Source organism: Amblyomma americanum, chromosome 1 (assembly GCF_052857255.1).
Source record: "Amblyomma americanum isolate KBUSLIRL-KWMA chromosome 1, ASM5285725v1, whole genome shotgun sequence".
Classification (NCBI taxonomy): domain Eukaryota; kingdom Metazoa; phylum Arthropoda; class Arachnida; order Ixodida; family Ixodidae; genus Amblyomma; species Amblyomma americanum.
Genome location: NC_135497.1, coordinates 92,718,415 through 92,730,823, shown reverse-complemented (window position 1 = coordinate 92,730,823; position 12,409 = coordinate 92,718,415). Strand labels below are relative to the sequence as shown.

Here is a 12,409-nt window from a genome sequence, read left to right as displayed (position 1 = left end):
TTGGCTGGTTTTTCGGCATGCATGATTGGTTTAGTTTTATTGGGTTATTGGGTTTCACAACCCCAAAGTGGCAATGGCTATGAGGGAGGGTGTAATGGAGGGCTCCGGATCAATTTTGACCGCCTGGAGTTATTTAACATGCACTGATGTTGCACGGTACATGCGCATCTTGCGTTTCATTCCATCAAAATGTGGCCACCGCAGCCGGTAACTAACCTACACATCCTCGAACTGAGCAGCTGAGCGCCCTAACCACTGAGCCATCACAGAGGGGGGCATGCATGAATGCAGGGCCTGAACATGGCCCTACATGGCCGTTCAATAAACTAGAGCCCTTGACTTCAGAGGCCTAATTACGGAACAGTCAAATCACAAACGGATTCATTAGTCTCACTCCTATTGGTAGATATATCTGCTGATTAATGCCGACCAATAGTAGTGGGGCTTTGTGATCGTTTAGTGCCTGTTTTCAGATTGTGACCATTCCAGAATTCGGGCCCAGGTGCGTCACTGCAAGCTAGCTTACCGATGATTAGGTGGGTGCCCTGTGGGTTTCACTGACACACATTTGCCACAGCTGTCACTGCTTCTGTTATTTGAGTTCATCGTACCCTTTTTCGACTGTACGCTTTCTCTGGGGTTTCCAAAAACTGTCCGTGCTCTTCTTTGGACTATATTTTCTCAGTAAACTTATTTTCAGTTTTCAGGTAACGTTGGCACTGCTGACTTAATGAGCTAAGAAAATATGGCACTGCTCTTGAAGTGCCATTCACTGCCACATTCATGCCCCACTGTTTTTTTCAGTTCGGGCCCTGGGAGTGAGAGTGCACTGTGTGGGCTTTTCATTCTCTGATTTGTCATCTTATGTGTGCCTTGCATTGCTGGTCTCTATTGCCTTGCTACCATTCTTTCTAAATTACTACTTTCGAGTGCGTCCTCATTCTGTGACGTCAGCCTCTCCAGACAGTTAATCGACTCAGCACTGTTCAGTCAGCCAGCACTGTGTGGCTATTGATGTTAAGATGAGTATTCCTTATTGATATTTTAGGTGAGTGGTGGCATTCAACTGCCAGGCAATGAGTAAAACTCCAGGGAGGGTGAAAATTATTTAATCTGCTGTGATCAGTGCCCATGCATTGTTTATTGCATTGGCCTTATCTGTCTTGTCTTTAGAAAGATGGATGTACATGCAGCTCATCATCAGTGCCTGGTTCACAATGTGCCTTCATGAAGATTTTGCGCTAATGCTGTTTAGGTCCCAGGTTACACTCAGCATATGCTTGTTTTTTTTTTTTTTTAACATTTGGGAGCTTTGTACAGGAATCGTGATGAGCTTATTTTCTTCCATGGTTCACAGTATGACTACAGCTCTCCAGGTACTTTTCTTTTTCCTGTAAAAAAATTGGAACTAGTGGTTGCCTTTTTTTACAGTGGCATGTTTTTTTTTTTTTTTTCAAAAAGTTGTTTGCTAAAAACGATGTAATAAGTGCAACACGTAGTTGAGTTTTGACTGTTTTACTTGAGCAAAAGTGGTCACTTCTGAAGTGAGAGCCATTTCATCTTCAAGAAGCTGCAGCTTGGAGGGGATTTGCGAGATTAAATTGCATGCATAGTTCTGGTTGACATAGCAGCAGTCACTGATCACAGCACTTGAATTTATAGTGCAGTGCCCAAGTGTACCATGTCTCAGTCCAACGTCCACTTCCCATGATCACATTTCCAGGTTAGCAATTGAAGTGAAAGGTCTCCTTCCATGCAGTTTTTTAAAAACTTCGATCATGTTCAGTACCATACAGCTTGCAACCTGACCTTTTCTTGCTCCGTAAATGAACCTCAGAATTAGTTTGCTTGAGTGATTTTCAGTGAACAAATGGCATTTCAAGCAACTGTTACTCAGCCAGCATTGTTTTTAAAGACTTGCAGGAAGTTGACTACAGTGTAGTGATCAACGCAAATTAATGCCTGTCAAGAATAAAATGTTGGAAATATTCACTAGCAATACACACATTATACGATAGCATAAGAGCCTTAAGTCCCAACACCCACCGGCGGTGTCACACTTTGCCGCCTGCCATCTGGCAGGTGACTCAAGTGGTACACAGGTGTGCCACCGGCCGCGGTTAATACACGGAAGGGCCAGCTTCAGCCTGCCACAGTTGGCACGTGGCTAAGTTGGCTAAGTGGAGCGAGGGAAACCCCTCTCATTTTCTGGGGGAGAGGAAGGAGAGACCAGAAGGTGGCTGCCACGGGAAGAACCTGGTCACCTGCCACAGTTGGCAGGTGGCAAAGCAGAGAGAGGAAAATCCCCCTCTCTGCTTATAGGGGAGAGGAGATAGGGTGAAGCCGAAAGGTGGCTGCAATGAGAGGAGGAGGTTCTGATGTGGGCGAAAGAATGCACGACCTGAGGGTGGATGGCACACCGGCAACAAAGTTCTTATGCTCTCGCACTGTCACAGCTAATGGTAATTAGGCGTCTTCCAAGTTTTCTGCCCATGCTGCGCCTCTTCCTTTGATGGGGTGTTATTTTGTTTGTTTTGTAGTGTCTATGAATGGTATCTTTACTCATTAGAAACGCATGCTCATGAAAGTATCAAAGAGAGAGTACACCATAGTGGCCTTTTTGTTTCCTTGAAGTCTGACTCTTTGGAAGTATCATGCCTTTGCAAAATGCACTCATGGATGGATGTCACGCTGGTGTACTCCAGACTATAAAAGTACTGTTTCAGTAAACAATTACAAGCTGTTGTTTCAAGTTTCGTGTACGCATGCAGATGCAGTGGTCTTTTGTTACACTGAACTCAAAGAGAAATTAAATTTCTGTTCAGTGCAAATTCTGATCAAGCAAAGGTACACAGAAGTATTAAAGCAAGAATTTATTTAGTAAGCACGAAGTGCTGTTAATATGGCTAAAAATCGTGATCATGAAAGAGCACAATTCATTATATGTTTGTCATTTTCAGCATCTTTTGCCCAGTAATATGTACAGTTATGAACAAAAGTTTGCGGATGTGGGTCGGCGGAAAAAAAAAGACGATTTCTGTGCAATTATGCGAAGGAGGTCAGTGCGAAGCATAAAACCATGAGGGAACAGATTGAGTGCTCCATCTTCTGGAACAAATGCCAACCGACCGGGTAGCGAGGCAACGCGGAAATAAATTCTTTTCCATGAATCTTCATCCCATAAACTTTTGTCCTTGTCTGTACATACCTGGAAAGCTGTGGTGGTTCTCTTGCCAGCATCTAGTATCCAGATTGTTGCCCTAGCAGGGCTGCTGGAAAACAGCATTTTGGTCAGTAAATCAACCATTGCCGATTTCAATTATTTAACTTTTTGCTGCCTTTAGCAGCCTTTGTCTTGATGGTAGCGAGAGCACCTGATGCGACCGCTACTTCCGGACTTGCATTGCTTTTCTCTGTAAAACAGGCCTCATAAAATGCTAGCAATTGAACTTCACACTTAACTAGCCGATTCACATTTGTTGCTTAAGGCAGTAACAAACTGAGCACACAGAAAGCAAAAGTGCCATAGCACCAGTCAAACTTCCTTGACGCATTTTTATAGTGCACTAGACTGCCAAAACTTGCTTCTTTTTTTCTTTTTATTTGTGTGTTGTATGTTGAATTGTAACAATTGACAAATCTGTCTGTTTTGGCCAGCTTTGCTATTTTATTGCCCATTTTCATAATCTCTAATGAGCAGACAAGAATATGGGGATGGGGGGCTTGTGTTAAGATGCATACGAGAGAATCCAACAGTGTTTAAAAAACTTTTGGGTTCTTTTGTATATACACTCAAATGAGGGCTTCTTGGGGCACTTTGAATGAGTAGATGAATTAAACATTATAGGTAGAACATAAGATTAAAAAGCATCAGCTTTCCTTGTTTGCAGCAATCCTGCTTCTGCCAGTGAATAAAGCAGTTCATCAACCACCAGTGCTTATGGGCCTGTTCGAAGTTTTGCATTTTGTAATGTCTCGGTTTCCTAAGCTTGTTGCTGCGAGATTACCACAACCATACGTAGCCTTGGAACAGTGCGGGGGAGACTTTCCATCACAATTTCATTTCTTTGATGTGAAGGAGGAAGTGTCGAAATTACCTGAATAACCTCGGTTTGGCAAGCATAGCAATAGTTATCATAGTTGCCTACATATTTTCATTTTTATGGAGGCTTCATTTTACAATTTTGCATAGCCTGAGCCCATTCTGTGCAATGCTCTTCTAAGCAAAGTCTTTGAGCAAAGACACGTATCTCCCTCATTTTTGGGAGGGTCACAGTACAGTTCAGGTGCTCACCGTTCAGTGAAGTAGACACAAGGGCTCTGGCTGCTCATCTCTCTTTTCTTTTCTGTCAAACAGCCACCACTATTGCTGCTAGGAAAGCTTCTGTATTAGTACTTGTACTGAATGCTTATATCAGCACAGAAGCCCTTAGTATTGCGAAAGTGTGTTGGCCAAGCATTAATGACTCTGTACAAAATGAACGATGTCACTTTTTATAAATGAAAATGCATGATAAAAGTGTCCATCAGTATAACATATCACCATAAGAGTATTTACTAGCTTTCTGCTTTTGCAGCACGTAGCTGTACATGTAAATATTTGTCGCCTGTTATTCTAGCATGCAAATAAGCAAAGTGAAGTCAGGCCTGGTAATTTTCCTCCTTTTCGATGCAATTCAGTTTGTTGACACATTAACTGCTGATTCAAGTTGCACGAGGTGCTCATTGCCTTATATTATTATTTGGGCTTGTAAATGCATTGTCTTTTACAATGTTTTCACTTGTGTGTCTGAGTTGAGCTGATATTGAAAAGCACTTATTGCCCTTCTGATTTAATAGCTGTGGTTTCTGCATGACTGTGTTAACATGGGCAATCACGGTTGTAATTTTTTTGGGGAAAAAGTTTCTTGTCATCTCTTTTGTTTTCATACAGTATGCCGAATCACTCTGCTCAGTTAAATATGGAGAGAACACATGGTGTAAATTTCTCATCTAAAATTTTTTCTGTGTCAGTACTTTTGCAAGTCAGAAGGTGATAACACTAAACAGTAATAAATTCAGTCATTGCGGCGTACAAAACTACAGTCCTGTGCACACATACTGCTCTGCAGTGTGAACAAGGCAGGTAATGCATGTCGGCACTCCTGAGTTCACCCTAATTTTACACTGAACGGCGATAAAGTCTCCAGCACTCTGATAGTTCAGCCACATGGCTCAGAGCACATCTGCAGAAGTTTCTCAGCGACACTCCTGTTTTTGGCACTTCACTGACAACATTTTGTGTGGGCAGAAAACTTGTGGTTGCAATGAACAGCCATTATGGAGCACCACAAGAGACAAATGTTGTCTGGCACAGCAGAGAACCATGCTTGCATGCCGGCATAGAACACCTTGCACTAGTGGTGATGTGAGCACTATGATGCCATAACTGCACAGCGGGCTGGGAGCAAGTGTCCTATCGATGGTGGTACTTGCTGTGTGAAGGTGCCACGTGACTCTGGCCTACGTAAATGTCCACTTCATTGTCTTTCCAGTTTTCTGTTCGGGCATTCCAGTCTGAGTCATACTCATTTAGTGAGTGCATGGAACTGGCTGATGCAAGGCGGCCATTGTGCAGCACTCGTTTCTTGCCATTGGCAAGTGGTCGTGTGTTTTGCCCGACGTGAGCGTCAAGGAAGGAGTGAGTTCCTGACAGGGCCGACAAAGACTGTTGTGACTTGCGAACTTCAGGGTTTCCAAGACCACGATACTTATTGGACATTTGTGAGTAGGATCTGTGTGACTGGCCGTCAGCTGTGGAACGGGCCTTCGAGGAGTAGCCATTGGGCATGTGCGAAAAATGGGAAATGTGCGAGCGATTGTCGTCCATGACAAAGCTCTGGTTTACAGAGCCATTTGCAGTATCCATATGGTACATCCGTGCTCGTGGAATGCTGCGACTGCTGTACATGGAGACTGTCTCCCATTCATCAGTGGGCTTGACAGTTGGGTGGACGGTGGACGTTGGCAATGGCAAGCGGGACTTGGGACTGCTGCTGCGGCCTTGTTTTTTGCGCCAACAACAGAGGAAGATGATGACAGCCAGTATGATGATGCCACATACAGCTGCCGAGGATGCAATGATAATTTTGTCTAAATGAGCAATGACATAACGCTCAAGCTTGAGCTCCTTACACTGAGATGGTAGCACGTCATCTATGCCAATGTCTTGTGCATCCTGCAAATTTACAACGCACACAACTAGACATTCATTTGTAGGCAAGTTTTGCATTGTGTATTTCCTCTGATCTGGCCGTAGCGCGGGACCATGTCTGTAGATCTTTTCTCCGAATAGTCGGTAGACTACTTGGAAGCCCAACGGCGACTCACCCTCTGTCTGCCATTCAATGGTGACTGCTGAATCTTTTCTCTGAGCATTCACAATGTGTGGAACTAGTGGAACTTTGTTCGATGGTACCTCGTTGTCTTGATTTCTTGGTGATGATAGTAATGGCCGAACATGTTTGTCGCTGGCTTGTCTCTGGGAGGGTGCAGGTGCATCCGTCAGCTCCGGAGCATAGGTGATAACATCAGCTGCTGACTCACTCGAAGAAACGAATGGCTCCCGAAATGTGGTGGTCTCTGCAACCAGCAGCTCATCGATATGAACGCTAGTTGGCTCAGGAACTGTGGTTGTAATGACTGGCTCCACAGGAGGCACTGCCGTAGTTGTAGTAGTGGTGGTTGTGGTAGTTGTAGTTGTTGTTGTGGCTGGAGTTGTTGTGGGTGGTGACCTTGTGCTGGTTGCTACTGCAGGCTCAGTCTCCATTTCGGTTGTGAGGGAAACAGTGGTTGGTGGTGGTGGCGGTGTCGTTGTAGTTGACACATTGCAGATAAACTCAGAAGGCTCAATTTTAGCAAAAGTACGACGCTTGAAGTGATCAGGTTTGCCACAGTACTGAGGGTTTCGCTCGCGGCTTGTCACTTGAAGATCCTTATTTGCAATCCACTCTGCAATCCATCTTATCCTGCAGTCACACTCAAGGTAGGGTCCTGCAATATTGAAGCAAAAGTAATGTCAGAAGCAGTAGCTCATTTGAAACTTTACTTATGTTCTTTAGTATAGCTGCTTGTTTTTGTTTTTAGCCAAAGAACGCATGAAACATATGAAACTGAGAAAGATGAAATCTTTTAAGAATGCTTCTTGTATTTGCTTCTCTATGTATTCAAGGAGTTTCATTCTATGTAGAAAAGCTTAATTGTCTTTATCAGATGTTTACCAACTGTTTACACCATGCAGGGAATGTCCCCAGCACTAATGGTAGTTGGATTGTGGATATGGTGATAGCTTTTGTCTGCTTTTGCATGCAAGTTGTCCTCATAAGTCTTTGTTGGATGACTGACACAAATGCTATCCATAGTTCTGTGCACCTGCTTAGTTGTGCGCAGGTTTGCTTATTACATGCACATAACAGTTCTTGATGGACAGATTTTCCTCAACTTATACTTGTTAGAGAATCATTGCGTATGGACTCACTTCACACAGTTGTGGCAATAAGCTCTGCAGTACCAGTGCATCCCTCACAGTGTCTAATTATGAAGTTCTCAGTTTTAGCTAATTCTACGTTTGTTTTATTCATCTTTGTACTGTATGTTGCCAGTTGAGCACCTGAAGAGGCAGGAAAAAATTTATCAAGTAAAAAGAGTTTGGCGTGAACATTTATGTGCGCACGCTCAACACACTGTGGAGGCTGTAAGCCAAGATGTCCTGCCGCTAAGCAGGAAGTCAAAGGTTTGGTGTGTTTACAATGAGGTACTACCTCGCGACCAAAGTTCCTGTGTGTGTGTAAAAGAGCGCCAAGTGATCCAAGTCAATTCATAGCTGTCTTCATGGCATTGCTCCTAGACATGAAACTGGACTAATTTGGTGCACTGATATATTCAGGCATATATACATGAGGTCTGCCCTAAAGGTATCCAACCAGATGGCTTGCACCCAATCTGGCCATCTGCTAGAAGGGGCTCATTGCCCATGTGAGTCGCCATCTGTGGTTTTAGGTGCTCAGTGGCAGCAAATTGCTGTTCAGCGAGGTGCAGCGTCACTGGCATGTTCTTAAATGGCATAGTGCATTTAATCTTCTGGTTTTAGCTTGAGGCACTCATTTTGATAAACTGTTCAATCGATTCATAAAACTTTTGTGAGTGATTCTATGAGTCTTTCTGGTACAAACAGGTCGTAGATAGGTGCAAAGATGTTAATGTGAATACACAGATCAAGCCTATCTGCTGTTCTAATCATAATGCCAGCACTGCACATCATCCCAGTTAGAAATGTCTCATTGGTGGTTAACCTGTTCGCTTCCAAAGGTGGCGATTTGCTGCTGTCCAGTGGTGAAAAGGCTGAAGTGGGAAAAGACTGCAAAATGTTGTCAGCCTGAAAGGATGTTTACTGTCACCAAATAACAGATGGCACCACATAAGCTCCTTAGATTTGGTTAGTAGTTTCTATGCCAGATGGCAGTAGCTGTCCACTAGGTTCGGAAATAATTTATGCGGGGGAAAAAATGCCTAGAACATATCGTTAAGGAATCTATTGCCTCGATACAAGCGCAGAGGTAAACCAGCTGCAGCTTCATCTCCAATGCGTGCATAGGCTTGTGAATGGGCTCATTTTGCTTGGGAAATACTTCCTCACACCATGGAACAGAACCCATCATGCAGATGCGTCATCTGCAAAGCCCACAGCAATAGAAGCGAGAGCTGTTGGGATTTCGAAAAATGCAACACCGCACTTCGCATGCTTGAATGGTTTATGGATTTGCACACACGAAAAAAATATCTACATCTCGTTGGTGTGTGCATGTTCTGAGAACCAAATAAAACAAAATTTGTTCCGCTTTGACATCTGTAGTACGAGGTATTGCTGATTGTTTCAAGCGACCGGGGTTTTGCTGCGTGCTTAGGAAGACAGCGCAGAATGCTGCACGGGGACTTAGATGAAATAGCAGAAGCGAATAGGTTAAGGAGATGGAAACAAATGTAGTGGCTCATCTATATACAGTCGCAGACAGAAAAATATAGACCACATTTTGGCAATCGAAGTCTTCTGACGTGTTACTTAGCAAAAAGTTATGAATGCTTGATGCATATGCAAGTAGTGTTTACTTTTGCCCTTCCACACAAAAGCAGCAGACATTTACATCTCCGTTATGCAACGTGACAGAAGAGATTGAATACAGAATACTTGTTTATATTATTCCGTCCACGACTGCACACTGAGGTCCTATATATAGCAGATGGCCAAATCGGGTGCAAGGTTAGGTCCAGGTTTTCGAGATGATCAGATGCAGTCGGATATTTTTCAGATACAACTCCTATGTGTGCACTGTGCTGTGCAAAAGTCCCCAGGCCAGTGGGTTTCCTGCTGCACAATGCAGGGAAACTCTGCTAGCACTTTTTGCACTTCTTAGTCTTGCAAGGGTGGGAAAGAAAGTTCTCTTCACTTTGGAGAGTGCAGTTTGCTGTGATACGAAAGAACTAGGTCTGTTGTTACTTCTACACTGAATTTGAAAGTGTCTTGAGTGCGCTGTCCATCCCGAAGAAAACTGCTTGGAACAAAGAAAAAGTGTACTTTTCACTGACGTGGAGTAATCACTGGTTGAATCGAGATAATGTGTTCCCTGTCATATTGAAACTATCTGTACCTGGAAGCTTGCAAAACATTCCTTAACACCACCCACCTCCTATACTGATTCCTCTGAGTGTAGTGTTGAGGTGCCGGAAAGGCTCTAGTGGTATGGTTGCCATTGGGTTTCCATCCAAAGCCAAGAGTGTCAGGAATGGATTGTTTGCGAAGGCATCATCCGGGAGATTCCGAATTCCATTGAATCCAAGGTCAAGGACCTGCAGGAAAATGCAAAGAATGCAATATTTTGTCAAATTTTTTCTCTCGTGCTGTTTGTTTTTGTTCGAACAGCTGTATAGCTGATATGATGTCACAGTTTAGTTCAGGTCACGTGAGGCACAATTAAACTAGGAATAATTCTTTGTTGATTTTAAATAACTCCAACTTTTATGCCAGGCGGCCTGAAGAGCCGAACTGACAATGAATGAACAATGAGCTATAATATCGCATTTTTTGATACCTCACATAACCGTAAGCCAACTCTGAAATAACTAAATTCCCCATGGTGAAGTATATTCACTAATGCCTTATACATCACTACAGTAAAGAAACACGCGACTAAAATTTGGTGTTTGCACCAGTCTTTTTGTGAAACTGATTGTTTCTAATTTACTTTTGCTGGTACTTGCTCAGGAATCACCCTGTTAATTGAGAACATAAAAAATGCAATTTCTTGATTTGAAAGCATCTGGAGAGATGAAATAAGTGACAATGGAAACAGTTGTGCCAATTCTATAGTGCACATATGCTATATGCTCCGTCTCACAAATTGTTTGCAGCACTGTGAAAGGTAGAGTTCTCTCGTCCAACTAGGGCTAGGGAAGGCAACAATTAGTCCCTCAAATATTTGAGCAGTGTTGTGACTACTTTTCAAACAATTGTTGCAGTAATTGAAGAGGTAGTTCAGGATGGTGTTTGGAAAGTACAGCGAGCATTTCATTCACTGGTTAAATTAGCAACGAAAGTCCTCAAAAACACAGCACTGTGGAGGCCTGCTGAGAAGTGGTGGGCCACCATTCATAAACATGGCATCCGCCGAGTTGGCCAACTCCCCTGCGCGCAGCAGCTGGACATTGGTGCTCTACCCTTCCCAGGGATAGAGCCACCAGTCGCAGGGTGAGGAGGTCAGAGGAACACGTTTTGCAGTGCACGGCGTTCTGATTGGCTAGGATCGTTGCAGCCTTCACAGCGCTACAAACTACTTGTGAGGTGGAGCGTAAACACACTCCTCACAACAGGAGTGTGCTTTCTTATGAAAATTGAGGGCATCCTGAGAGTTTGGTATGATGACATCTTTGTACGTGACAGAAAATGGGCGAAGTTCATTCATTCTCCCTACACCCTCCTATTTACCCCTCTCCTATTCTGTGAGCTTCTCTTTTACTCACTCTTGTTCACAAAACCACAATAATGGACCAATGGTATGGATGTTAGGTTGCACCAGAAAGTTCACTGAGATGTGGGGACGGTGCACCGGAAGTAACGTGGGACAAAAAGGGGTGAAATTCCTGGCCATTTTGGGATCTCAGCGCCATGCGCAGGACAGCCTTGCCCGCTTCGCGTGTTTAGCCGAGACGCGCCAAAAAATAGCGTTAACGGATGCGTGAACTGCTTACCCGAAGCTCGGTGAGTGTGGCCAGCGCCTGGCTTGGGAACTCCACCAGCAGGTTGTTGAGCAAGGAGAGCGAGCTGAGCGTGTCGTTGATGCCTGCAAAGGCGTCCGCGTCGATCTTGACGATGCGGTTGCGCTCCAGATTGAGCGCGGTAAGCGTGTGCATGCCGCCCAGGTCCTCGGGCGCCAGCTGGGCGATTTTGTTCTGCGCCAGGTCCAGAAAGGCGAGGGAGGTGAGTTGCGCGGCTGCCCGCGGCACGCGCTCCTGGCCCGTGCCCTTGAGGTTGAGGTTCTTGAGCGAGTCCTGGAGGCCGGCGAATGCGTCGTCCGCGATGATCAGTTCGTTGTCGGCCAGCTTGAGCGTGTTGAGGGGCAGACCGCTGAAGGCACCGTCGGGTACGTGCCGGATGGCGTTGCTCGACAGGTCCAGCTGGCGGAGCGAGGCGAGTCGCCGCAGTGCTGCCACGGGCACCTCCTCGAGCCGGTTGTCGGGCAGGCTGAGGCTGGCGAGGCTGTTCTCGAGGCCCAGCAACGCTCGCTCGGACACGTGGCGCAGCTGACAGCGCGCCAGGTGCAGCGACTGGATGTCCAGTTTGGCGAAAGCGCCGTCCGGCAGCTCCTCGACCGTGCTGTTGTTGATGTGCAGCAGGTCGATGGGCACGTTCTGGGCGGACGCGTGTAGCGCGTTCATGAGTCGCGCGAAGTTTACCGGGCTGCACTGGACGGAAAGGCGCTGCGTGCTGCTGTAGGCGCAGATGCAGTCGGCGTGCAGGTCGACAAGGTCGCGCGACCACGGGCACTTTGCTCGCACGCCGGGCGACGCCGCGAGCAGCGCCAGTGCGGCGCTCAGCAGCAGCCACATCCCTGGACAGCGCTGGTCCTGCGAAGACGGCAAGGGACACATCCACTCATCAATCTTTGCGAACTAGCGCTCTGCCCTTTTCGTGGCGTTTTAACATTCGCAGTGTGTAAATCTGCCCCGGCGGCTAATCATGCAGACACATGGCCTAGGAGCAGGTTGAATGGGTTAAAGGGAACTCGTTTACGCTGGCAGCAGTGCCACCGCGTTCGCGTGCTGCGCAAAGAAAGCTGCCAGTCTGAGCCGGCAGCATAAAGACCAGCGTGGGTTTTGG

The 12,409-nt window shown here is 45.6% G+C and overlaps 2 protein-coding genes across 2 annotated transcripts in view; one reads left to right on the top strand and one right to left on the bottom strand.

Moving 5' to 3' along the window:
• The window catches only part of Rab3GAP1 (RAB3 GTPase activating protein subunit 1), a 190,796-nt gene that overhangs the window by 51,701 nt on the left and 126,686 nt on the right, over nt 1-12,409 (top strand). The window lies entirely within an intron of this gene.
• haf (leucine-rich repeat and fibronectin type-III domain-containing protein hattifattener) lies at nt 4,479-12,192 on the bottom strand. Its single transcript, XM_077646207.1, has 3 exons — nt 11,281-12,192; nt 9,720-9,882; nt 4,479-7,032 (listed from the first exon to the last, which is right to left on the bottom strand). The coding sequence occupies exons 1-3, from the start codon at nt 12,178-12,180 to the stop codon at nt 5,456-5,458; spliced, it is 2,640 nt and encodes an 879-aa protein (XP_077502333.1). The 5' UTR covers nt 12,181-12,192; the 3' UTR covers nt 4,479-5,455.